This window comes from Palaemon carinicauda, chromosome 36, assembly GCF_036898095.1.
Source record: "Palaemon carinicauda isolate YSFRI2023 chromosome 36, ASM3689809v2, whole genome shotgun sequence".
NCBI lineage: Eukaryota > Metazoa > Arthropoda > Malacostraca > Decapoda > Palaemonidae > Palaemon > Palaemon carinicauda.
In genome coordinates this window covers 74,544,788-74,569,366 of record NC_090760.1, presented here as the reverse complement: position 1 = coordinate 74,569,366, position 24,579 = coordinate 74,544,788, and the positions used below count along the sequence as shown (strand labels likewise).

The window sequence follows — 24,579 nt, the reverse complement described above, 5'->3', positions numbered from 1 at the left end:
ACTCATCCACTGCCTGACTGAACATCGTTCCTTCTTCAGCATGTTCTGGATGCATAACTGGGCTTGACTTGTTCTGGGGGCCGACGGAAAAGCCCGAAAAGCTAGACTGTGAATCTCCATCCCTAAATACACAATAGTTTGGGATGGGACCACTTGAGACTTTTCCATATTGACCAGGAGACCCAATCCCTTGGTCAGATCTAGAGTCCACTTTAGATCCTTCAGACAGCGACGACTGGAAGAAGCTCTTAGAAGCCAGTTGTCCAAATAGAGGGAGGCTCTGATGTCCGCTAAATGAAGGAATTTGGCTACATTCCTCATCAGCCTCGTAAACACAAGAGGAGCTGTGCTTAGGCCAAAGCACAGGGCTTGAAACTGGTAGACAACCTTTTCGTAAACGAATCTCAGAAAAGTTTGGGAGTCTGGGTGGATGGGGACGTGAAAGTATGCGTCCCTTAGGTCTAAAGAGACCATCCAGTCTTCCCTTCTGACCGCTGCTAGAACGGACTTTGTGGTCTCCATGGCGAACGTCTGCTTTATGACAAAGACATTCAGCGCACTGACGTCTAGCACCGGCCTCCACCCTCCTGTCTTCTTTGCCACTAAGAAGAGACGGTTGTAGAAGCCCGTGGTTTGATGGTCCAGGACTTTGACTACCGCTCCCTTTTCTAGTAAGAGAGACACCTGTTTCAATGCTCGTCTCTTGTCTTCCTCTCTGTACCTGGGAGAGAGATCGATGGGAGACGTTGCTAGAGGGGGTTTTCGTACAAACGGGATCTTGTACCCCTCTCTGAGCAACTTCACAGATTGTGCATCTGCGCCTCTCTTCTCCCAGGTCTGCCAGAAGTTCTTGAGTCTGGCTCCCACTGCTGTCTGAAGAAGCTGGCAGTCAGACTCTGCCTTTAAAGGACTTGGTTCCTTTCTTCTTCCCACGTCTCCCTTCGGCACGAGCACCTCCTCTGCTGGAGGCTCTGCCACGAAAGGGCGGAATAAATCGGGACGCTGGAGTGTCCATCCTTGGTCTAGCTGACAAGGTAGGCAAAGGGGTGGCTTTGCGGGCAGAGGACGCAACCAGGTCATGGGTGTCCTTCTGTATCAAAGAAGCAGCAATCTCCTTAATCAAGTCCTCTGGAAAAAGGCACTTAGATAGAGGAGCAAACAGAAGTTCGGATCTTTGACAAGGTGTCACTCCAGCTGACAGGAAAGAGCAAAGGTTCTCACGCTTCTTGAGGACTCCGGATACGAACGATGCAGCAAGCTCACTAGACCCGTCACGAATGGCCTTGTCCATGCAGGACATGAGGAGCAAGGAAGTTTCCTTCTCTGACGGAGAGATCTTCCTGCTTAAAGCTCCCAGACACCAGTCTAAAAAGTTGAAGACCTCAAAGGCTCTAAATATCCCTTTCAACAGATGGTCTAGGTCCGAAGGTGACCAGCATATCTTAGAGCGTCTCATGGCTAGCCTGCGGGGAGAGTCTACAAGACTTGAGAAGTCGCCCTGGGCAGAGGCAGGAACTCCCAAGCCGAGAACTTCTCCCGTGGCATACCAGACGCTCGATCTGGAAGAGAGTTTAGCAGGGGGAAACGTAAAGGCTGTCTTCCCTAGACTCTTTTTGGACTGCATCCACTCTCCTATAACTCGTAAAGCTCTCTTGGACGAGCGTGCGAGGACGAGTCTAGTAAAGGCAGGCGAGGATGACTGCGTACCTAAAGCAAACTCTGACGGAGGAGAGCGCGGAGCCACAGACACAAACTGGTCCGGAAACATCTCTTTGAACAGAGCAAGAACTTTTCTAAAGTCCAAAGAGGGTTGCGTGGACTTGGGCTCGTCAAGGTCCGAATGTGGTTCATCAACGTGTGCCGCATCGTCATCATCAGAGAGTCCATCATCCGAGTATTGAGGAGGAAGCGGCAATGGAGTAGGTATCGGCTGGTTAGCTGAGTCCGGTCGCACGGGTGCACGCGTGACTGAACCGGACGCAACGTCATGGAACTGTTGCCCAGTCTGTGAGCTGGCAACAACCATAGCAGCGCGGGGACGCACAGCGTCTACTCCTGACTGTCTAGTCTGATGTGGGCGAGCAGAGGCAACCACACTGGGTTGCGGAGGTTGACGCACCGCGTCAAAACAAAACAACTCTGACGGTTGTTGTACCTCGCGAACGTCAACGGAAGGTTCCGTGCGTCGCTGAACGTCAACGGAAGGTTCCGTGCGTCGCTGAACGTCAACATGCGGCTGGCAGGGTACACTGGAACGCATGGGTGGCGGGACTCTCTCAGCTGGAGTGCGCAAGAAGGTCGCCTCAGCGTCCACAGGACGCGCAACCGAGAGTGTGGTTGGTTGTAGGCAAGAGGTTGGTGCAGCAGCAACCTTCTCCGCACGAAAGTCCTGCATCAGAGACGTTAATTGGTACTGCATGGTCTGCAGCAAAGACCACTTAGGGTCTGCAGGAGCAGGTGCGGCGACAGACGGTGTAACTGCCTGAGGCGGTACCGCTTTGCCTCTCTTAGGAGGTGAGCAGTCATCGGAAGACTGCAGTGAGTCCGAACTGACCCAGTGGCTACAACTGGGCCGTTGGACTTGCGCGGAAGGGACCGACTTGCGCTTAAGAGGTCGTGAGACCTTGGTCCATGGTTTCTTACGAGAAACCTCTTCCGCAGACGAGGAATAAATGGGCTCTCTCGTCTTTGTGTGGGTGGGGCGATCTTGGGTAGATACGCCCGAAACCACGGAGGGAACGTCTGTTCGCTGATTAAAGCCTCTCGAACCCATTGGTCGTACGACATTGCTTCTCCCCTGGACTTGGGAGCTTGCAAGAGGTCCCGGACTAGGAGGACGACAGGCACGAACAGACGAACCCTCAAGCGCAACACTATCCACAACACTATCACTCACTTTATCACTTCCCACTGCACTCTTACTTCAGCTCCTTGACGTCCGCCATGAGCTGGTTACGGTCACTAGCCAGGGACTCAACTCTCTCACCCAGAGCTTGGATGGCACGCATCATATCAGCCATCGAATGTTCCTGAGTGCCAGAAGGGGGATTAGGAGCAACCACTACAGGGGAAGGAATAGGTTGTGGGGCATGAGGAGAGGAAAAATCAACAGAACGAGATGAACTTCTCCTGACTCTATCTCTCTCTAGCCTACGTGTATATTTTTGGAATTCGATAAAATCGAATTCCGAAAGCCCAACGCATTCCTCACATCGATCTTCCAATTGACAGGTTTTATCCCGACAATTGGAACAAACGGTGTGAGGATCGATAGAGGCCTTCGGAAGACGCCTTGAACAGTCCCTAGCATTACACTTCCTGAATTTTGGGACTTGAGAAGGGTCAGCCATTTTGAATTGGTCAAAGGGGAATTCAAAAACTATCCAAAGTCATCAACAAATAATCCGATATCAAAAAAAGAATGCAAGGATTTATTGAAGAGAAAGCCTGCACAGCGAAAGCTCAAAACTAGAAAAGTGTACTTCACCAAATAGTTGTGAAAACAAATCCAGTTAGCAACAGCGAATTAGTAGGTCTTGCCGGTAGCACGACAGAGAGAAAATTGAGTTCTTTGTTTACAATGAGTACTGAGTACCTGCACGACAGATGGCGCTGTTGAAGTACACCCCCTACCTGCATAGCGATCGCTGGCGGATTTTTTCCGTAGAGTTTTCTGTCGAGCAGCAGAGCTGCAGCTTATATAATCACCGGCTAAGTTAAATATTGAAAATGCCCAATTAAGTGAATTGGATAAAGGTGGAGACATGATATTATCATATATTTATCCTTGCTATAATCAACTAGCCTCATCTTCCCAAGAACTAACTCCAAGTTTCCTTTGCAGTTTGAAATGTTACTCGATTGACAACAATTCACATACTTTACCAGCAGGGGTATCGTAAGGGAAATGCAATTTTTGCAATTTATTTAAATCATCGTATTGCCCCCAGGCATAATACACAAGGGGATGCGGATGAAGATTGGAAAAAATCCCGTACATACTCCATGCAGTAATTGCTAACAAAACCAGGGGTAGACATCTTTATGCGCAGTAATAATTAAACTGGGGAGTTCTAATCGCAATCATTAGGACTGAGAAACTGAAGATATCTGTGTTTCAGTTACGACTTACTGGTAAAATGTTACTTCCTTTGTTTCAGTTACGACTTACTGGTAAAATGTTACTTCCTTTACTAAGTGCATGTTTTTTGAAGGGAAAGAAAATGGGAAAATTTTAAATTTTACGGATAAAGGCTGATTAATCCAAGCTTCTGGACAAGAAGCAATATGACATCAGGGGAGCTTGATAAGAATATAATTTTCTGAACACAATAACAAATTTATACAAAAGCAAAAACCTTCCTTCTACTGATGAAAAATGCAACCACCACTTACCTGAATGGTAGCAATATACCCAGCTACGTTATGGAATACACGCACGTGTCTGTCTCCGAGCGTCAAAATCATCTTATTACTTGGGTCAAACATGATGGATAAAATGTCACCTGAAATGATAACAATGATAAATTACAACTGCTTTTAAAATATTTCTGGAATGAGATGAATATCGCATATTTATTTAAAAAATTACTGTAATGTTCTTAATGGTTACCATTCCTGAAAATTTAAGAAGGAAGCAAATATGAACAAATAAAACACTATAATTTTTAGCTATAAATAAATTGCAAAAATATATTCCATTTACCAGTCAAGTTAACAGGTTCCTGCAATTTATTCTTTATAACATTTTATTTATATAATAATAATGCATGCCTTTTTCATCAAGCAATGAAGTACAAAAATGCCAACATTTAAAAAAATGATTTAAAGGTATTGCAACCAATACAGTGATAAATAACAGTAAGGCCAAAAAATTATTTAAAGGTACAGTATTGCAACCAATACAGTGATAAAGGCCAAAAATGACAAGTGATGGGACATCTGTCAATTAACCAAGTGATAAAAAAAAGGCCTTATTTCAATTACTGTATTTAAATGTTTTAAGGTAAGAATCCCAAGATGAAAAATTTATGGTTATTTACTTTTATCATTATTATAAGCAAATTAAACTAGACCACCTACCCTAGATATCCAATGATCACAAGGTTTCTCTTGCATCAAGAATGTGTACCTTTACGCTCCTGACCATTGCTGGGCTTCTAACTCAATTTAAGTTCAGTTAATGATGTTCTGAATTTATCATGACCTAATTTTTGGCATTGCTTGAGGGTATACTCAAGCACTTTTCTAGCTGTTTCCTTAATTCCTTTCCTTACTGGGTTATTTTCCCTGTTGGGCTTGTAGCATCCCGTTTTTCCAAATAAGGTTATAGCTTAGCAAGTAATAACCTAATTTATAGCATTTGGTGTTGTGTTAAAAGGAGTAAGTATGCTCCGCTATCTCGGTCACTTTGTTTGAATAATGTTAACACAGTTGCCCATGACAACCACTACAATTCTGGCTTCCAGACAACATGGGAATTGATGATGATGAAGATTATTTTCATAATTTTGATATTGTGTGTGTTTTAATTTGGTTTCATACGAATTAGATACCCTACCCTAAGCTGGATTTTTTCTTGGTAATGTTTTGGAATTTTTAATTTGGTTTCATTCGAATTAGTCCAAGACGGTTTTTTTTTTTTTCTTTTTTAGAAATGCTTTGGATTAAGCATAGCCTGAAATGATTTGTGATAATTCAGAAGTACTATACACTTATAAAGTACTTAGTCTTGATACTAAGTCATGGCTTCGTCCTTAAAGAAGAAGACTTTTCATTCCAAATGTTACCCTAGATATTCTTTTTTGTCCTGTGGCTAAGCTGGGGTAACAACAAATACATGAGCTAAGGCTAAAAATGTAAGAGTCAGACGGCTTGAGGGTACACTCACTAATAAAGAAATCGGTGAAGGTTGCATGGAGCAAATGCCTGCCTTCATCATCTGATTGACTTCAAGATTCTTTTATAAAGCCAACTTGGGGCTAACATCACACACTTAGTAAATTCGTACCCAAGCTGGTACCTCGACCCTATCATTGGCTGAGGCATATGCTTGTTTGATTATCATATGAAGCCAGAAAGAGACACTGTTCTTCAACACCTTCCTGGTTCTACCAATACTAAGGAAGAGTCATTGACACTCAGACATGAGACGCCAAGTCCTCTTCAGACAGCACCATACAGCACCCGTGTGAAATAAAAGCATCTCTTTCAATCACCACCCAACATTTCATCTAACGTGGGAATGGAAAAGGTCTTAAACCAGGTGACATGGGTAGATGAGTTCTGTGTTTTTGTCATGAACTTGGGCACAAAACTAGGAAACCTCCCTCCAAACTTCTGCATGTGGATTATATACGAGACTATGTGAATTGCATACTTGCATTACTGATGATTAGACTAGCAAAAAGACGATCTCGAGAATCAGATGTGTATGTCAACTTCTTCAAAGGCTCATATGACTAGAGAAAACTGGTCACTTCCCATTCCAGGGGCCTCAGATCCTGGGGTGGGTAACACTGCTCGTAGCTCCTCACTACTATAGACAACTCCTACGAGAAGAAATCTATGCCATTCAGATGAAGTATGTGCTCGAGGCCGAGTGGTAGCCTTTGACAACCCCGAATGAGAGGTACTTCTCTCGGCAAAGATAAGACGAGGAAGTACATGATCAGCTTCAGAGATGCTCCGACTGGAGAAGACGCTGGGTTGTGTCCAACTGTGATGGGCTAGCGACTTTACAGATTGGTGGTTACCCCTGAAAGTGCAACTGACAGAGTAGAGTACTTCATGAGGCAGTGCTCTCATGACTTTGACCAAAAGAGCTAACAAATTGGGATACCACTCAGCTTTGCGTCCATCCAGGAGCCATCAGGATTATGTGATGGCTTTCGGTTAAAAGGTGAAGGCATCCCGAACAGAACACCGAGAGTTTTCCATTGAGACATACGACAAACAGGTCGATTTCCAGTGACATCCAAAATGCAATAAACATTCCACAAGGATAAAGGTAACACTCCGATCCTACTGCTGGTCCCTTGCGATTAAGCATATCCATTATACATTACTCTTGTCAAGAATGTATATGGCTGAAGGCTCCACAGTTTGGCCTTGGCTCCTTGCTTGTTGATGTAAGCTACTAAGGTAGAGTTGTTGTTCATGAGCAAATTTTCTTGTACTGCTCGCGAAGTGAGGAATACAGCTTGCATTTCCAGGATGTTGAAGCTGCTCTTCTGCTAAAAAAAAGTACTGTTCGCGAAGTGAGGAATACAGCTTGCATTTCCAGGATGTTGAAGCTGCTCTTCTGCTAACAAACACCACATGACCAGGTTGCCAAGGTGTGCACCCCACCCCTGTTTCAATACACTTGAGAACAGGCACATTTTCAGTGGTGGGGACCCCCTGGTGATGTTTTCTTCATCTATTCAACAGGTAACACTGGCCCATATTTCTTATCCCATTGGAACAGGATGGATTTTTTTTTGGGGGGTATCCCTTTTTCATACACCAATAAATTGGTGGTTGGAGGAGATACCACTAGGAAATGAACTTCTCTGAAGAAAGATGGCTGAGAAGACTTTACCAAAATTAAGCTGGAAGTACTGTCGTGGACAAACATTTATACTACTATACGAGCTTGTTGATGCAACAGAAAGACTCCTGCTGACTACCAGATCTATCAACATGCCCAAATACTTCAACTTCTGCTTGATTGTGAGATTAGACTTTTGCAAATTTATCATGGACTCCAGATTGTGACAAAAGAATAAAAAGGAGAGCAAATGATCTTGGTCCTGTAACAACTACCTCTCATAAGAGGATAGGATCAACCAATAATAAAGATACAACAAGATGTATTCCATGCGATTGGGCCCAACTTCACAACAGGGTGAATGTGGGAGTGAATACCTGGAGACTAATTCCTAGTTCAAAACATTTTGAACCAATTCATCGCTCCATTAACAGAAAAATGGAGGCACTTCTGAGTACATTCTTCTCCAACATCCCTTCCATATCTGCCAACAAGAATGGGGATTTCAGCGACTTTAGAGTAGGGGTCGAGAACGCCATTGGTCTGCAAGATAAAAGGGGGCTAGCAGTTCTGGAAAAGTAGCTAGCAACCTTCCTGAGGGACACTCACCACTCAAGGCCTGGCCCCATGTTACTTCCAAGTTGCCCAATGATATGACAGGTAACCCTCTACTTGCAGCAGCAAGAGAGGAAGAACATGACAAATTCGGAGATAATTTGTATTTTTCCTAACGATACAAGCCTTTAGGTATTTATTAGGGGGTTGGACGAGCCATTAAAATTTAACGAGGGTTAACTACCCATTACGCTAGTTAGCGGTGGTAGGGGGGTTAGCTTGCTCCCACTCACACACCAGTGATTTAGCTCACTTTCTGTCTGTCTGTCAGATTGCCTTACTGTTGTGCAAGACACCGGCTTGGAGGTAGGGCTTCAAGGGGGATAGGGCTGGCAGGTAAGTTTCTATAAATAGCTAAAGGTTTGTATTGTTAGGAAAAATACAAATTATCTCCGAATTTGTCATTTGTTCTGTAACAGGAATACAAACCTACGCTATTTATTAGGGGCGACTCACCCATTAAGAGGGTGGACGTCACTGCCAAACTGACTTTTGGCTTTACCCAGGGGCTCCTATTTTGAATAGGTTTGTACTCAAAATAAGGAGTCCCTGCACCTTGCTAAACCTTTCTACGCATGCTGTGTGTTGAGATGTTTAGAAGTGTAACTGTCCAGGTAAAAGTTACTCCAAGTCTTTGCAGGAAAACTGTTGTAACCAAGACTTTCCCAATACACCTTGCCAGGGTTTGAGGACGCAACAGTATTAGCTTAATACTAGGAACACAAGGGAGCATGGTTTAGCTGCAGTGGTTTGAGGTCAGCTTATGCAGAGAACCCAGGATGCTGCTTTCCCCAAGACAGGGGAGGATGAAGAAAAGAATAAGAGCCAGTCAAACCTTTTCATTCACGCAGACTATAACCTGGTAACAGTGCCCTCAACCTTCTGCTACTTCTCCCATAAGGAGCTTGAGTTATTATACCAGCTGTTGTGCAGCCACCACAGGGCCGATGGAGAACGTATCGAGCCTCCTGTGGGTCACGTTTTGCAGGTAGTGGGCTATGAATGTGTTTTGACATTTCCACACCCCAGCCCGTAGAACCTGCATCACTGAGAAGTTTCTTTTGAAGGCCAGGGACATAGCTACACCCCTGACAACGTGGGTCCGGATTCAGGGCATGGTCTATGACCTTTCGAATCCAGACAGAGGTGGTATTCTTAGTGACCCTCCTCTTGTTCCTCCCTGTACTGACAAAAAGTGCAGACACACGGGGACAGGCTGCGGCTGTTCTTTTGAGGTACAGCCTCAAACTCCTCACTGGGCAGAGTAAGACATGATCAGGGTCATCAGTTACTGAGCGGAGACTCAAAATCCAGGAGCCGAATCAGGGATCCGCTGCTCCCGGATTCAGAGGCTTGGCTACATACTCAGGGACGAAGCCCAACGTTACCTCTCCCCATCCCCTTGAATGCGTGATGTCGTAAGAGAGACCATGAAGTTCACTAACTCGCTTGACCGAAGCTAAAGCTAATAGGAACATCGTCTTCCAAGGGAGGTGGCGGTCTGTTGCCTGGCATAATGGTTCACAGGGAAGTCTCTTTAGAGACCTGAGAACTTGAACCACATTCCATGTGGTGAGGTCTAGCTTCAGACTAATTACAGGTAAGTTCGTAACTGTATGAGTAAGCAAAGTTCTAGCGATGAGGAAATATCCATTACGTTGTCTATGGGCTAGGCTTAAGCCTTCAACCGCCGAGACTGAAAGGCGTATTTCCTCACACAAATAAACGAGGAACTCTACTATTGCTGGAATAGTGGCATCGAGAGGAGAGAGAGACCCCTTCCATGACACCAACCACAGACCTTCCACTTTGCCGGGTAGACTGCTGCTGCTGATGTTTTTCGCTGGTATACAGACATCCTGCTCGCAACTTGTTGCAAAAATTCTCTCTGAGTGAGGAGATGCTGGATAGTCTCCAGGCGTGAAGTCGTAACGAAGCTACGGCTTTGCAGAAGATGTTTGCATCTGGTTGTTTGAGTAGATGGTGTCGCGGAGGGAGTTCCTTTGGAGACTCCATCAGGAGGTGCAGAAGGTCCGGAAACCATTCCGCATGATGCCATAGCAGAGCTATGGGTCATCGAGAGGTTGACCGATGTTCTAGCCTTGTTAAGTACCCTCCTCATCAGACAGAACAGGGGAAAGGCGTAAAGGTCGATGTTGTCCCACCGTTGTTGGAATGCATCGCCTTGGGGTCTGGGACTGGGGAGCAGTACAACGGGAGCCTGAAGTTCAGGGCCGTTGCGAAGAGATCCTAACAAAGTCAGGACTTTGTTGGCTACTAGATGATCCAAAGACCACTCAATACTCACTTTCTGAGATGCTCTGCTCAGGTTGTCGGCAAGCACATTCCTCTTGCCCGGAATGAAGCGTGCCGATAGTGGTATCGAGTGAATCTCGGCCCAATTCAGTATCCCTACTGCTAGATGGGACAGGGGCTGCGAAAAGGTACCTCCTTGTTTGTTGATGTAAGCCACTACTGTGGTGTATTCGCTCATCACCACCACTGAGTGGGCCGCCAGGAACTGGTGGAACTGTTGAAGGGCCAGAAAGGCAGCTTTCATCTTTAAGAGATTTATATGGAGGTACTCTTCTGACTCTAACCAGAGGCCTGAGGTCATGTGGTGCAGCATGTGAGCCCACCCACCCTTTTTATGAAGCGTCTGATAACAGCATAAAAGCTGGGGCAGGATGAGAAGATCCACTCCCTTTCGTAGCTTCTCGTCTGACATCTACCATTCGAGGGTTTGTTCCGCTGATCCCATGGAAATCAAGAAGTCCGGGGAGTTGATGGCCTGATTCCAGTGGGACTTGAGTCGCAACTTGGGAGATTGAATCCTGAGGCGATCGTTGGGAACTAGACGGGCCATAGATGAAAGGTGTCCAAGAAGACGTAGTTACGTCTGGGCTGGAAGTTTCTCAGCCTCATTATCCTCATCCTGTCGTCTGATGGGAAGGCTTTGTGGAGATTGGTGTCTATTATCATGCCTAGGTATACCAGTCTCTGCGTAGGAAGTAGGGCAGACTTCTCGAGGTTTACCATGATCTTCAGATCTTGGCAAAGCCTCAGAAGTTTGTCTCGATGTTGAAGGAGGGTTGCCACAGAGTCTGCCAGGATTAGCCAGTCGTCCAGGTAACAGAGGAGACGGATGCCAATCCTGTGTGCCCAAGATGATACAAGGGTGAACACTCTGGTGAAGACTTGAGGTGCTGTGGAAAGATCAAAGCACAGCACCTTGAACTGGTATTTCCTGTTGTTTAGGCTGAATCTTAAGTACTTCATTGAAGACGGATGGATTGGGATCTGGAAGTACGCGTCATTCAGGTCCAGTGTGCATATGAAGTCCCGTGGTCTTATTGCTTGTCTGTTGTCTCCATGCTGAACCGAGTTTGCTTGACAAATTTGTTCAGAGCTGAGAGGTCGATGACAGGTCTCCAGATGCCTTTTTCACAAGAAAATGTCGACTGAAGAAACCTGGAGACTCGTTGAAGACCTCTTGGAGAGCATCCTTCTTCAACAGGGTCTGGACTTCTGCCCGGAGGACTAGCCCGTTTGCCAACCCCATTGCAAAGTTGTCTATTGACACTGGATTCCTGATTAGGATAGGGAGAGATGTGAACGGGATGCAATACCCTGAACGAATCACTAATATTGTCCAGGACTCAGCCCCGAATTGCTTCCACCTGTCCCAGCAACTTTGTAGGCATCCTCCAGAGGTGGACAAGAAGGGGAATGCCTTTCCTAGCGTTTGCAGTCTAGGCTGCTCCCTCTAGGGAATTTTCCTCCCGTGGAAGACTTAGTGCCTTTACTGAACAGTATTTGGTCAGAAAGGGCTTTTTAGACACCATTGTCTTCGCTACTGTCTTGTTCGTCATGAGCTTCGCTGGACGGGAGTGCTGAGGAGCTGGTGGTTTATAGCGCTTGGATGTCAAAGCCCTATGGAGGATGGAGTCCTGGTGGTGGGACTTCCTCCATCTCTCAGCAGCGTGTTCCACGTCCTTCTGCTCAAACAGAGAGGTCCCCTCTAAGGAAGAGGAGGAGTTCCTGAGCCTGGCGATCTCGGGATTTGGGACCTGCTGGTGGAATCTCTCAGACACCGCATCTCGATGTTTCAGGATGGTGTTTGCCCATAAGTTCGAGACGATGGGCAAGAAAGTCGATGGTGCGTGTGCCTGAGAGGAGGAAAGTTTCCATCGCTTTCCTGGTGCTTTCCTTGGAGAAATCCTTGATTCAAACCAGGATTCCCAGGGTCCCCAACTACAGATCAAGCCATGAAGTAGCCTGTATGGTATACTTCGTGAACTTCTCCTGGTTGAGGATCTTTGATGCTGAGAACGAGACCTGACAGCTGGAGAGCCTTTCTAGAGAGACTCCCTTGGTGAGCTCTTCCAGAGAGTGATCGAGAGGAAGAGCTGGACGTGGCTCGTCCAAGATCTCAAAATACCTCCTCTGCTGAACGCAAGGAGGTGGGAGAAGCTTGGCGATAGAGCCGAAACATTGGGAAGAGGACAGCTTGGAGAGCTGTTGGGCGATCTTACCACAGGCACTCTTTAGCCCTTGAGACCTTGTTCTTAGAGGGCTTCTGAGTGCTAAAGATATGGACTAAGATTGTGTTTTTGCCCTCTCGTGGGGGAATCTCTGGGTCCAAAAACCTGTTGAGTACCCTAATAAGAGTCAGAACCTGCCAGAATGCATGTTCTGGCTCTTTCTCCTCCCCCTCCGAAGTGGGACTAGCAACGAAGTCTCCTTCTTCCACCCCACAGAGCTCCTCTCAGGGTGGGTCACGGGCATCCCTAGAGTGACTAATGGTTCCTGTAGGCCTGGAAGTCCTTGAAGAGTACTTTGGGATCGTCTTCGAATCCTTAAATTCATTCCGAGGAAGGAGGTAGGACTCAGGCATCGAAGGCTGGATAAGATTGTCCCTCCTGACTTCTATCGGTGGTGGAGAAGTCTCCGTGTGAGGAGAAACTTTCTCCAAAGATGGAAGGGAGGAAGTTCAGGCCTCGCGCGACTCCCTCGGCAGAGGTGAGTTAGGAGAGTGTCCGGCGGGAGAGACAGTAAGTATGGTCCTTAGCTTCATCCTAGGGAATGTGATCGCATCTGAGACTCCTCTTTTCTCCTTCAGGGGAGAAGAAGCCAGGGTTCCTCACGGTAGGTCTGCTGGTGCTGTTGGAGGGGAGGTCAGTGATGAGCGTGATAACATGGCAGGCCCGAAAGCTTACACTACTGCTCTTACCACGGCTGTTTGCTTACAGACGCACTGTCACAGAGATCCCCTGAAAGGAAAGGGACCAAAGGTTCCCTGTGAGGAGTCTCGACCAATGTTGGTGGTGGGTCCGCCTTTGTAGGGCGAATCTTCAGGATCCTGAACCCTTCTGTGGAGCCTTAACCTCTCTCTGGTGTTCATGCTGTAATGCGTTTGCAGGGAGGGGAGTGGGCGATGGTGACCTGTCACAATTTTTATTGTGATGTTCCTTGCTTTTTAAAGCCTGTAGAACCTGTTATTATGGTTTGCGCAATTGCGCAGGCTTGTGTTGTGCGAGCCTGAGAGCGCTCGCGTGCAGTAGAGTAATGGTGCGCAATACGATGCTGCGCAGGAAAGCGTGGACGCGCAAGTGAGCGCTGGCGTGTAGCAGAGTGCTGGCGCTTAGGAGAAGGCTGTTGTGCAGGAAAGCACTTGGGAGTTGGAGAGCAGGGGCGCACAGGAGAACGGCGCCGCGCATGAGCGCGCCGTCGCATAGAAGAGCGCAGCTGCGCAGGGGGCCGCTGACGAGTTGTCGAGCACTGGCTAACAAGAAATCGCTGGAGCATTGGAATGCGCTGGTGAGCAGGCGGATGCTGAGGCACCGAAGGGTGCTGGAGAGCGCCGACGCTCTGGAAAGCATTGATGTGGTGGAGGGCGCTGACATGATGCTGGTTCACAGGAGGGCGCTGACGAGATGCTGGTGCACTGGAGGGCACTGGCGAGCATTGGCACACAGCTGAACGCTTAGGAGGTGCAGCACGAACAGGAAGATGATGCATTGATAACAGGAAGGGCAAAGGTAGGTCGGCGTGAAGGTTGAACTGGAACCGGAATATGCCCTTTGGAAGGGCGAACATCTACCGACTGGGATCGCGAACGATCCACAGAAGAGTCCAGGAATGAAGTCCGAGGACTAACAGTAGCATCGTCAGGAGAAGGTCCAGGAACAGGCGAAGGTCGAGGGCTGTAAGACGACTGAAGCAGAGGCTCCTCTACGGGAAACGGCTGCTGAAGAGCCGGAGAGGCGCCTTTTCACCGATGGTGAAGGGCCACCTCCAAGGTGAAGCGGAGGGCGAGCTCTGCGTCGAAGATGCCCTTTTGGGAGCTGGTCGATCAGCAAGCTGACCTTTAGAAGCAGCAGTCCTCCGACGAGGAGAAACACTTGCGGGAGAGACCGAAAAAAGACTAAGTTGCCCCCCTCGAAGGATGAGGTGGAACGGGGGTAACAGAGTCAGCAGCAACAGTTGGAGTCAGAAGGTGCAGGGGCATCGGCAGCGGCCACAAAAGACGCCTTAGACACTACCACGTCGACACACGAAAGAGAATCTACCTCCGAAGTCGACGACGGCTGCGCATTAGTACCACGGATGATGAGGCGCAGCAAGGAGTCCTTGGAGGGCAGACCCAGAAGCCCCAAAGACGACCACACTTGTACAAAAGGAGACAGAGACAAGGCCTCACCCAGGGGGGAGAGGTGAGGCTGCTTCGCTAGGGGAAGCAACACCTTCTCTCGAAGACCGGGGTTGGCCGTAAATTAAAGGGCCTACTCTACTACTCGATGATCTCCCAGAAGAGACCGAACGAGCTGGAGCTTTGGAGGAAGGTCAGGAAGCGGAAGAAAAGGTCTTGGGTTTTTCCCCTTTCCAAGAAACCTTTAATGGAGAAATATCTCACTTTAACTTCTTCTTCCGCTGTAGCACAAACCTTTTTTACTGGGAGGCAGACCACTCACTACACCTGTTACTACTATCACACCGTTAACCTCTGTAGGCGGGACAAAGGGTGTGACGATCAGTGTCCAAGGTTGACATGAAGGTTCCGCAGGGCTGACCCTCGAGTCCAGGGCAAGTAAGCATGGTTCCAGAAGTCATCACACACACACACTAATGGAAGAAAAAAACCAACAAAAGTATTAAATGGCAGTCCAAATAGGCAAAGGATGAAGAACGGCAACGACTGTACACCGTCCGAGCCAAAAGCAAAGCGAGCTAAATCACCGGTGTGTGAGTGGGAGCGGTAGCAAGCTAATCCCACCTATCCCAGCTGTGCAGGAACAGGTCTCTTCTGAGTTGTTTCTTTGGGAAGACCAGACCCTTAATCACTGCTGTTCCCTAAAAGTGATGTGGACTTCTTCACCGAAGTGTTTTCTCAGCACAAGACACACCTCTGGATGAACTTATTTTAGGAATTGTGACACTGCAACATGCCTTCTTCAAAACCTAGTTAGTTCACCGGTTTACTGAATGGTATACTGAAAAGGTCACTGCCTTCCCACCAAACAACACTAGCCTTCATTACGGAGTAGCAAGTTGATAACCCCATTGTTTGTGCGAAGTACACAGCATCTGATCACTGGGTTTGTCACAAGACTCCTTGGACAATGATAAATGACTCGGAAGGTCAAAAGGATGTCTTTTGTTCTTTATCTCTCCATGGGAAGATACAACTGGATCAACAACTAAAGACGCCAATGCAGAACACACTCATATACAGTAGAAGCTCCGCTACTTTATAAGTACAGGGGGCAAGACCTTGGTGGAACATCTGGACGCAAGTGAATTCTCAGATCTGCAGATCTGGTTCTAGTTGTTCACTTGATCCAATGTCGCACTAGGAGATTTAGAATGTGATCCATTGTCTTAAATTCTAGTCAGTTTCTGAATGGGAGTACATATAATCTCTCTTATGCTAAATCTGTATTGTTGCCAGGATATACAGTAATTATTTTAATAACTTTCTTCCGAACCTATGTACAGTACATATTTGATGTGTAGATGTTGCTCTTCTGCTGACCACAACTTGCAGCAACCAAGTTAACAAGGTGTTCAGTGGTGGGGACCCCTTCATCCAGCCACCAGGTAACATGGGCCCATATGTCCTGTCCCACTAGAACAAGATGGATACCTGGAGGCCGAACAAACATCTTTCAAACACCAACGAAGGAATGCCAATAGGGAAATGAGCTCTCCAATGAGGAAAGGTGGCTAAGAAAACTTTGCCAGAGCTAAACTAGAAGTAACGTCTTGGACAGAAAGTTATGGTACCTCTATGAGCTGGCTGATAAAATCCTCCGTATACACTACAGCACAGGTTTATCATTTGGGTTTTGGATACCTCAAAAGTAATTATTACAAGTTTAGGCCATATGATTTCAAGCTGCGTAATTTTACAGTGCAGGTCATCAAGTCTTTTACTAAGACCATCAAATCTTTTTACCAACTTGGACAATAATTTTGACTAACATAGTACTGTACCTTCATCTTAATTTTGGTTGAGAAACCAATATCAATTCATCCACTGCATTGGTAATAACAATTATTAAACAAAACCAAGTTTTACTGTGACATTTTTCTGAATCCTCAAAATTATTTATAGTTAAAAAGAAAATGAATGAGTTTGCATTTCTGTAGGAAGGTCTAAATTTCTTCTGAACTCTACCCCTGGCCAAGTCCAGCTATAGACTTCCTGACTCAGTAGTCTGGTTAAAATTTCCTAATAATAACAATAAAAACAACAAAAACATATCCGACAGAAAAACAAATCAGTAATGGGTAGATCAATTAACATATTTCAAGAAAACTTTTTCAATTTTTCAATTAAAAGAAATCTTAAATTTAAAATAAATACCAAGAATATTGCCCAACTAAAAGAAGAGGGTTAGCATTAGTGTAGGAACGACTTAAAACTAAACACCAAAATATATTACCTGTATAAATTTTAGGAATGTGATTGAGTTTCTCTCCAGTAACAGCAGAATAGAATGTCAAGTTATTTCCAGATGCAATTGCAATGGTTCGACCATCTGGAGACAGGCGGATGATAGCAGGCTCCGATTTGTTTTCGTATTCCCCAGTCAAGAGTAAATATGGCTGTTGTCCTTTCTCAAACTCGACTGTTGAAATAATGAGAAAGTTATTTTTACTTAAACTCGACTGTTGAAATAATGAGAAAGTTATTTTTACTCAAACTCGACTGTTGAAATAATGAGAAAGTTATTTTTACTTAAGATTATATTAATAGACAATCAGATAACAAAACTCTGCAGTTCTTTAATTTTAATGTTAACCAATGAAGCTTCTAGAGCCATTATTCTCACTCAAAAGAAATTTTGTAAATAATTTTACAACTAACTTTGACTCCTACTTTTATATCTTATGTAGAGTAATTTATATTATAATACACTACAGTAACTGCATTTAGCTTCTAAATTACACGATAAACAAAATTTTAATAAAATAAATCTATAGTGCAATGAAATGTGTATAATTTCAATAGGGTTAAAAAAATGTACATGCATTAAAGATATCAGAATTGTCTAATTTAATTTAATAGTGTGAGTTGAACCACCTACTAAAAGTAATACTGTATACCAAAACAGGAGATAAAACAAGAAACTGATGTAACCCTTTACAAAAATTGTTCAAATCCCTTCATACAGATAGTGAAAAAGACTGCAATAATACTGTATGTGAGAGACAATGGTCCAATTTCACCAAGATTTTCCTGTTCTGTATCATTGATTAATGTTGTTTTGGTAGGCTATTGAAAATCTTTCTGCCAGGCAATCTGCTGGCCTGGGGATCGAGACTTGCTCAAGCTCAATATTTCTTGTAGTGTCTGCAACTTCACCATCCTTGTGAGCTAAGGATGGGAGGTATATGCTGTATGATCAGTCTCTAGGGCATCGTCTCTGTCCCTTCCCTCAGCCATTCATGAGCGTCCTTCAAACGTGTAATTACTATCTAGATGTGTTCAAGAAACTCTTAATAGCTTCATCACTTTGTAATGAATTTAATAAAAGAAGTTTATATTTTTCTTTTGTTTTCACCATCCTGTATTCAATAATTAGTATCGACTTTCATTCATTCTTTATATTCTAAGCTTATAAATTTAACCTACAATTGACATACACATGTACTGTATGCTTAACCATGTAAGGGAAGATATCACTAGAAAGAATTTTGCTAAATCTAATACAAACTCAAAAATGTTCAGACAAATTAAATACATCGTACTTATGTTGCATGGTATAAATTTCCTGAAAGTCTCCAATGTACAATTTGAAAATCTGTTAACCGAAACCCTGTTACTGTATCTAAATTGAATTTAAGAAAGTCCTCTACTTACAAACCTAATAGGTTCCAAGAAGCTTCATCACCTAACTCACATACCTACGATTTTCAGCTTCAAAAGTCAACTAAGACTTCCATTTCATATTGCAATGTCTTCTTGCATACAGCATTAAATTACATAATATTGTTTAATCACAGTTATTTCATTATGAAGTTTTGATACAATATCTGAAGTTTTTTGTCAGTTGGATTTTGTGTTCGTATCTGAATATTTGCAAGTTGAAAACCTTATTTTTGTTTATAATACCTTTCAGATATCATAAAATACTGTTCCTAACCATTGTATTCATTAAAAAGTTTAATTATAAGCTACTTGATCAAAATAATCTAATAGTTTAGCGCACATATCATTTTGCATAAATTCTGTAAGTTACTTACTATTAGTGTCAAACAGTTTCCATGTCCCGTCTTTGGATACCGATACCATCCGAGTCGAGTCGCTGTTGATCCCGCAGCTGTAAATGCCAGCGTTGTGGCCGCTCAAATCGTAAGCTCTTTTAACACCTTCAAAATTACCTTCCTTGCTATACTTCACGAACCAAATCTTCACATCCGGAGTAAAACCTAAAAAAAAAAAAAGAAACCTAAATCATGTAACACATAAATACACACATACATATACCAAGGCACTTCCCCCAATTTTGGGGGGTAGATGAAACAAAACAAAAACGGGGACCTCTACTTTCTACGTTCCTCCAGCCTAACAAGGAACTCAACCGAGTTCAGCTGGTACTGCTAGGGTGCCACAGCCCACCCTCCCACATTATCCACCACAGATGAAGCTTCATAATGCTGAATCCCTTACTGCTGCTACCTCCGCGGTCATCTAAGGCATCGGAGGCAGCAGCAGAGCCTACCGGAACTGCGTCACAATCGCTCGCCATTCATTCCTATTTCTAGCACGCTCTCTTGCCTCTCTCACATCTATCCTCCTATCACCCAGAGCTTTCTTCACTCCATCCATCCACCCAAACCTTGGCCTTCCTCTTGTGCTTTTCCCATCAACTCTTGCATTCATTACCTTCTTTAGCAGACAGACATTTTCCATTCTCTCAACATGACCAAACCACCTCAACACATTCATATCGACTCTAGCTGCTAACTCATTTCTTACACCCGTTCTCACTCTCACCACTTCGTTCCTAACCCTATCTACTCGAGATACACCAGCCATACTCCTTAGACACTTCATCTCAAACACATTCAATTTCTGTCTCTCCGTCACTTTCATTCCCCACAACTCCGATCCATACACCACAGTTGGTACAATCACTTTCTCATATAGAACTCTCTTTACATTCATGCCCAACCCTCTATTTTTTACTACTCCCTTAACTGCCCCCAACACTTTGCAACCTTCATTCACTCTCTGACATACTTCTGCTTCCACTCCACCATTTGCTGCAACAACAGACCCCAAGTACTTAAACTGATCCACTTCCTCAAGAAACTCTCCATTCAACATGACATTCAACCTTGCACCACCTTCCCTTCTCGTACATCTCATAACCTTACTCTTACCCACATTAACTCTCAACTTCCTTCTCTCACACACACTTCTAAATTCTGTCACTAAACAGCCAAGCTTCTCTTCTGTGTCTGCAACCAGTACAGTATCATCCGCAAACAACAACTAATTTACCTCCCATTCATGGTCATTCTCGTCTACCAGTACAGAATAAGTTTACATTCAGTTGTCAGGTATTGCCAGACTACTGACTTTTGCACAAAAAAAAAAAAAAAGAGAGAGAAATTCAGAACTAAAAAGCTGTGGAAAAAAATAACAAAACCATATATAAATCAATTTCAAGTTACTCCTTAAAGACTAAAACCGAATTGACATATAACAAAACATGTTATACTGAATAGTATGGAACTAAGGCACTTAAAATATTAAAATACTACTTTTATAAAAATTAGTTAATCAATAACAAACATAAGTTACATTTAACAGTACAGTATGTAACTCCTAGACAAATATAGTAATGCCTCACAATATGAAATTAATTGGTTTCGTAATGGCTTTCGTACCGTGATTTTTTTGCATCGAGTCACTTTTTACATGTAAATAGCTTAATTTGTTCCAAACCCTACATAAAATCCACATTGAATTTTTATAAGGCTAAGACTCCACTAAACAATAAAATACAACTATTTGGATAATTCAATAATAACCTAACTGTTAATAACCTATAAAGTAAATGTATAATTAGAGCAGACAGTACAGCAGTACAATAGTAAATGGAAAATACAGTAATAAAAATGTGGAACCTTACCTTTGGAGTGAGGCGATGTCCGAGAGCGAAGGGGAGGATGACAAATGGCAGAAAACAAGCCCTTAACTTTACAAAAAAGATTAATAACTGGCAGAAAACATTAAAACTTAACTTTACGAAACACAATGAAAAATGGCAGAAAATATTAACACTTGACTAACTTTACAATAAACTTTAAATTTAATTTTTTTTTTCTTTTTCTAAATTTGTATTTTTTTCTTTACATTTTATATTTTCTAAATTTAATTATTATCTTCATCACTGCCACTTTCAGCTTCCTCTTGGCCTACTAGTATCGATCGAAGGCCTCTAAAAAAAACTATCCAAGAAAGCTTGTTTCTAGCTGCTTCTTAAAATGTTCCTAAAATGACTGAAAAATCATCAATAACCTGCTAAAGACGACGACCTGCGCAAAGTTTTTCTGGGGGTCTCTTCTCTACAACAGCCACCATTTTATGGTAGCCAGCTAGACTCTCCTTAATTTCTGTCGTTGTCAGTGGGTCATCATCTTCTCGCCGTTAGAGAACTATTCCTGAACGACATTCAGTTGCAGGGACTCCAACTCCTTTGGGTCGTTCATCGTAAGTTCCTCTTGGTGCTCCTCAAGAATCTCATTAATAGCGTCCTCATCGACTTCCAGACCCACAGACATCCCGAGTGTAACAACCTCGGCAGGCTCAGATTGAACAACAGGTTCAAGATCGTCAACTTTTTTGGCATCTGTTTCAGCTTGGCCAACGTTGAAGCCCTCACAATCACGTGCCAAGACAGCATCGGGCCACAGCTTCTTCCACGCAAACCTCTTGCCAAGCTGTATTGATGAGTTTGAGGCAAATCACAACATCAGAATGCTCCTTCCAAATTTCACGCATGGTGAGGTTTGTGCTGTCAGTGATTTCGAACATGTAGAGCTTTCTTAAAGTTCAAAATCACTTGCTTGTCCATGGGCTGGGCGAGAGGGGTGGTGTTAGGCGGAAGAAAGAGAACCTTGACGAATGAACACTCCGCTAGAATATCTTCCTCAAGGCCAGGAGGGTGAGCAGGGGCATTGTCCAATACCAGCAGACATTTCAGGGGGAGGCGCTTCTCTTCCAAATATTTTTTCACAGTCGGCCTGAAACAAAGGTTTACCCACTCGAGTGAACTATGTTCTTGTTACCCAGGCTTTTGAATTAGACCTCCACATCACCGGAGGCTTCTCCTTAAACTCTTTGTGCCCCACTGGCATTTTCACAAAGTGCAAGGGTAAGCCTATCCTTTGTAGGCTCATGACAGGGTAACTTCATTTCTTCCAATGTGGTGTGCGTCCGACGAGGCATTTTCCTCAAAAAAAAAAAAAAAAAAAAAAAAAAAAAAAAAAAAAAAAAAAAAAAAGTTGAAGACTTTGTTGGGGACTGCAGCCTTCCTGGAGAGTTAACTCTTCCAACGCATAAACAAAGGCTTTGGTCGGTTTGGTGTCCGAGGTGGCAGCCTCCCCATGCGGCACCACCGAATGAACTGAATGAACGCCAGACCGTCTCTTAAATTTTTCAATCCACCCCTAACAAGCCTTGAACTCCGGGGGTGCCTACTTTGATGTCCCTTCTCTTACGCCGTCTTTGGCCTGAGCACGCACGAGATCAGCGAATATGGCTATGGCTTTCTGGCAGATTATCGTCTTGGTGATAGTGTCTCCATCGATTTCTTAGTACTTAATGCAAATAAGCAGCAGTCTCTCCATCTCATCATGGACGTGGCTCTTCTTGCTGGAGAAAACAGTTATGCCCTTAGAATGTGGTGCTGCTTTGATGGCTTCCTTCTGTTTAGGGATGGTTCTTATCGTAGATGGATTTTGGCCATATTCCTTAGCGATCGCACTTATCTGCATGCCAGCCTCGTACTTCTTGATAATCTCCATCTTCGTCTCCACAGAAAGCATCTTCTTCTTTCCCTGCACATCAGCAACTTTCTTGGGACCCATGGCTAATAACACATGAGTTGAATAACGCAACACGATACAGTTCAGTACATATAAGCACGAAAGCGAAAATGACAAATTCGGAGATAATTTGTATTTTTCCTAACCATACAAACCTTAGCTATTTACATTGGGTATTACTTTCGGCGTGGCTGAAATGAAGAGCCGTTAGATTTTAACGAGGGTTTCCTACCCCCCGCTAGTTAGCAGGGGTAGGGGGAGGGGTAGCTTGCTACCCCTCCCTCCCTCACACACCGGTGAAATGTCTCACTTCACTTAGAGGTAGGACTTGACTTGGGGGAGAGGGCTGGCGGGCAAATATGTGTAAATAGCTAAGGTTTGTATGGTTAGGAAAAATACAAATTATCTCCGAATTTGTCATTTGTTCCGTAACCGAAATACAAACCACGCTATTTACATTGGGTGACGAACCCCTTAGGAAGGGTGGAAAGTCCCCAGCCATACTGGCTTTGGCTTACCCGGGGACTCAGAATCCGAGTGAGTCGCACTCGAGAAAAGGAGTCCCTGCACCTCACAAGTTCCTTGCTCCGCAAGGAAACGTGTGGCCTACATAAGCTTGTGTGTGAAGGAAGAAAGTGTGACCCGTCCTAGGCAGTTAACCTGGAGTTCCAGAAGGAACTCTGGGTTAGGACGTTCCCAATACCACCTCGTCAGGGTATGGGGAACGCAACAGTATTGACTCAATACTCGGAACACAAGGAAGCATGGTTTACCTGCAGAGGTATGAGGTCAGCTATGCAGAGACCAGGATGCTGCTTCCCCAGTAGAGGGGACAATGAAGAAAGAAGTAAGGGCCAGACATACTTCTTTCGTTCATGCAGACTAAAACCTGATAACAATGCCCTCAACCTTCTGCTACCTGTCCAAAAAGGAGGCTGAGGTTAGACCAGCTGTTGTGTAGCCACCACAGAGCGATAGAAACGTATCGATACTCCTGTGGGTCACGTCCTGCAGGAAGCGGGCTGCGAAGGTCATTAGACGCTTCCAGACTCCAGCTTGTAGCACCTGCGTCACAGAGTAGTTCTACTCGAAGGCGAGGGACGTTGCGATGTATCCGACGTGCTGTAGGGCGACGTGACGGGGGAGGGTCTGGATTCAGGTCGAGATGAATGCCCTCGAGTCCGAGCTGAAGAGGTATACTGGTAACTCTCCCCTGTGTCCTCCCTGTGCTCCCAAACCGGCTTGCACGTAAGGACAAACTGCAGCTGTTCCCAAAGATAACCCCTCGATTCCTTTACTGGCAAGAAGGAGAAGGTCTGGGTCATCTGATACAGAACGGAGACTCGAAATCTTGGAGTCGAACCGGAGGACCGGGACTCCAAGATTCTGAGTCTAGAAAACAACTCAGGAGCGAACCTGAATGTTGCCTTCCCCTATTCTCTTGAAAGGGCAGAGTCGTACGAGACCATTAAGATTGCTTACACCCTGGCCGAGGCCAGAGTGAGCAGGAGCACCGTCCCCCAAGACGGAATACGATCAGAGGCCTGATGTAATGGTTCTTGAGAAGATCTCTTAAGGGACTAGAGAGTCCGAACCATGCTCCATGGAGGAGGACTCACTCCGACTGGGGGCAGGGACGTTCGCAGCTTCGCATGAGCGAAGAAAGGTCCAGCGGGAAGGAAAAAATCTATTCCTTTCAGCCTGAAGGCCAGGGAAAGGCTGAGCGATAGGCTTCACTGCCGAGAGCGGAAAAGAGTTTCCTCCCGCCGAAAAGCAATAAGTCCGTTATTGCTGGAGAAGAGGCCTCAAGGGAAGAGGTATCTCTCCCACGACACCAACCACAGAAGACTCTCCACTTCGCCTGG

General features: G+C 44.8%; 1 protein-coding gene across 1 annotated transcript in view; it reads right to left on the bottom strand.

The window, feature by feature from the left end:
- LOC137628915 (transducin beta-like protein 2) overlaps positions 1-24,579 on the bottom strand; it is a 90,034-nt gene that overhangs the window by 9,573 nt on the left and 55,882 nt on the right. The window contains exons 5-7 of the mRNA XM_068360199.1: positions 18,899-19,084; positions 17,095-17,280; positions 4,396-4,505 (exon numbers count right to left, since the gene is read on the bottom strand). Of these exons, the coding sequence (XP_068216300.1) occupies positions 4,396-4,505; positions 17,095-17,280; positions 18,899-19,084 (482 nt within the window). The remainder of the gene's footprint in view (positions 1-4,395; positions 4,506-17,094; positions 17,281-18,898; positions 19,085-24,579) is intronic.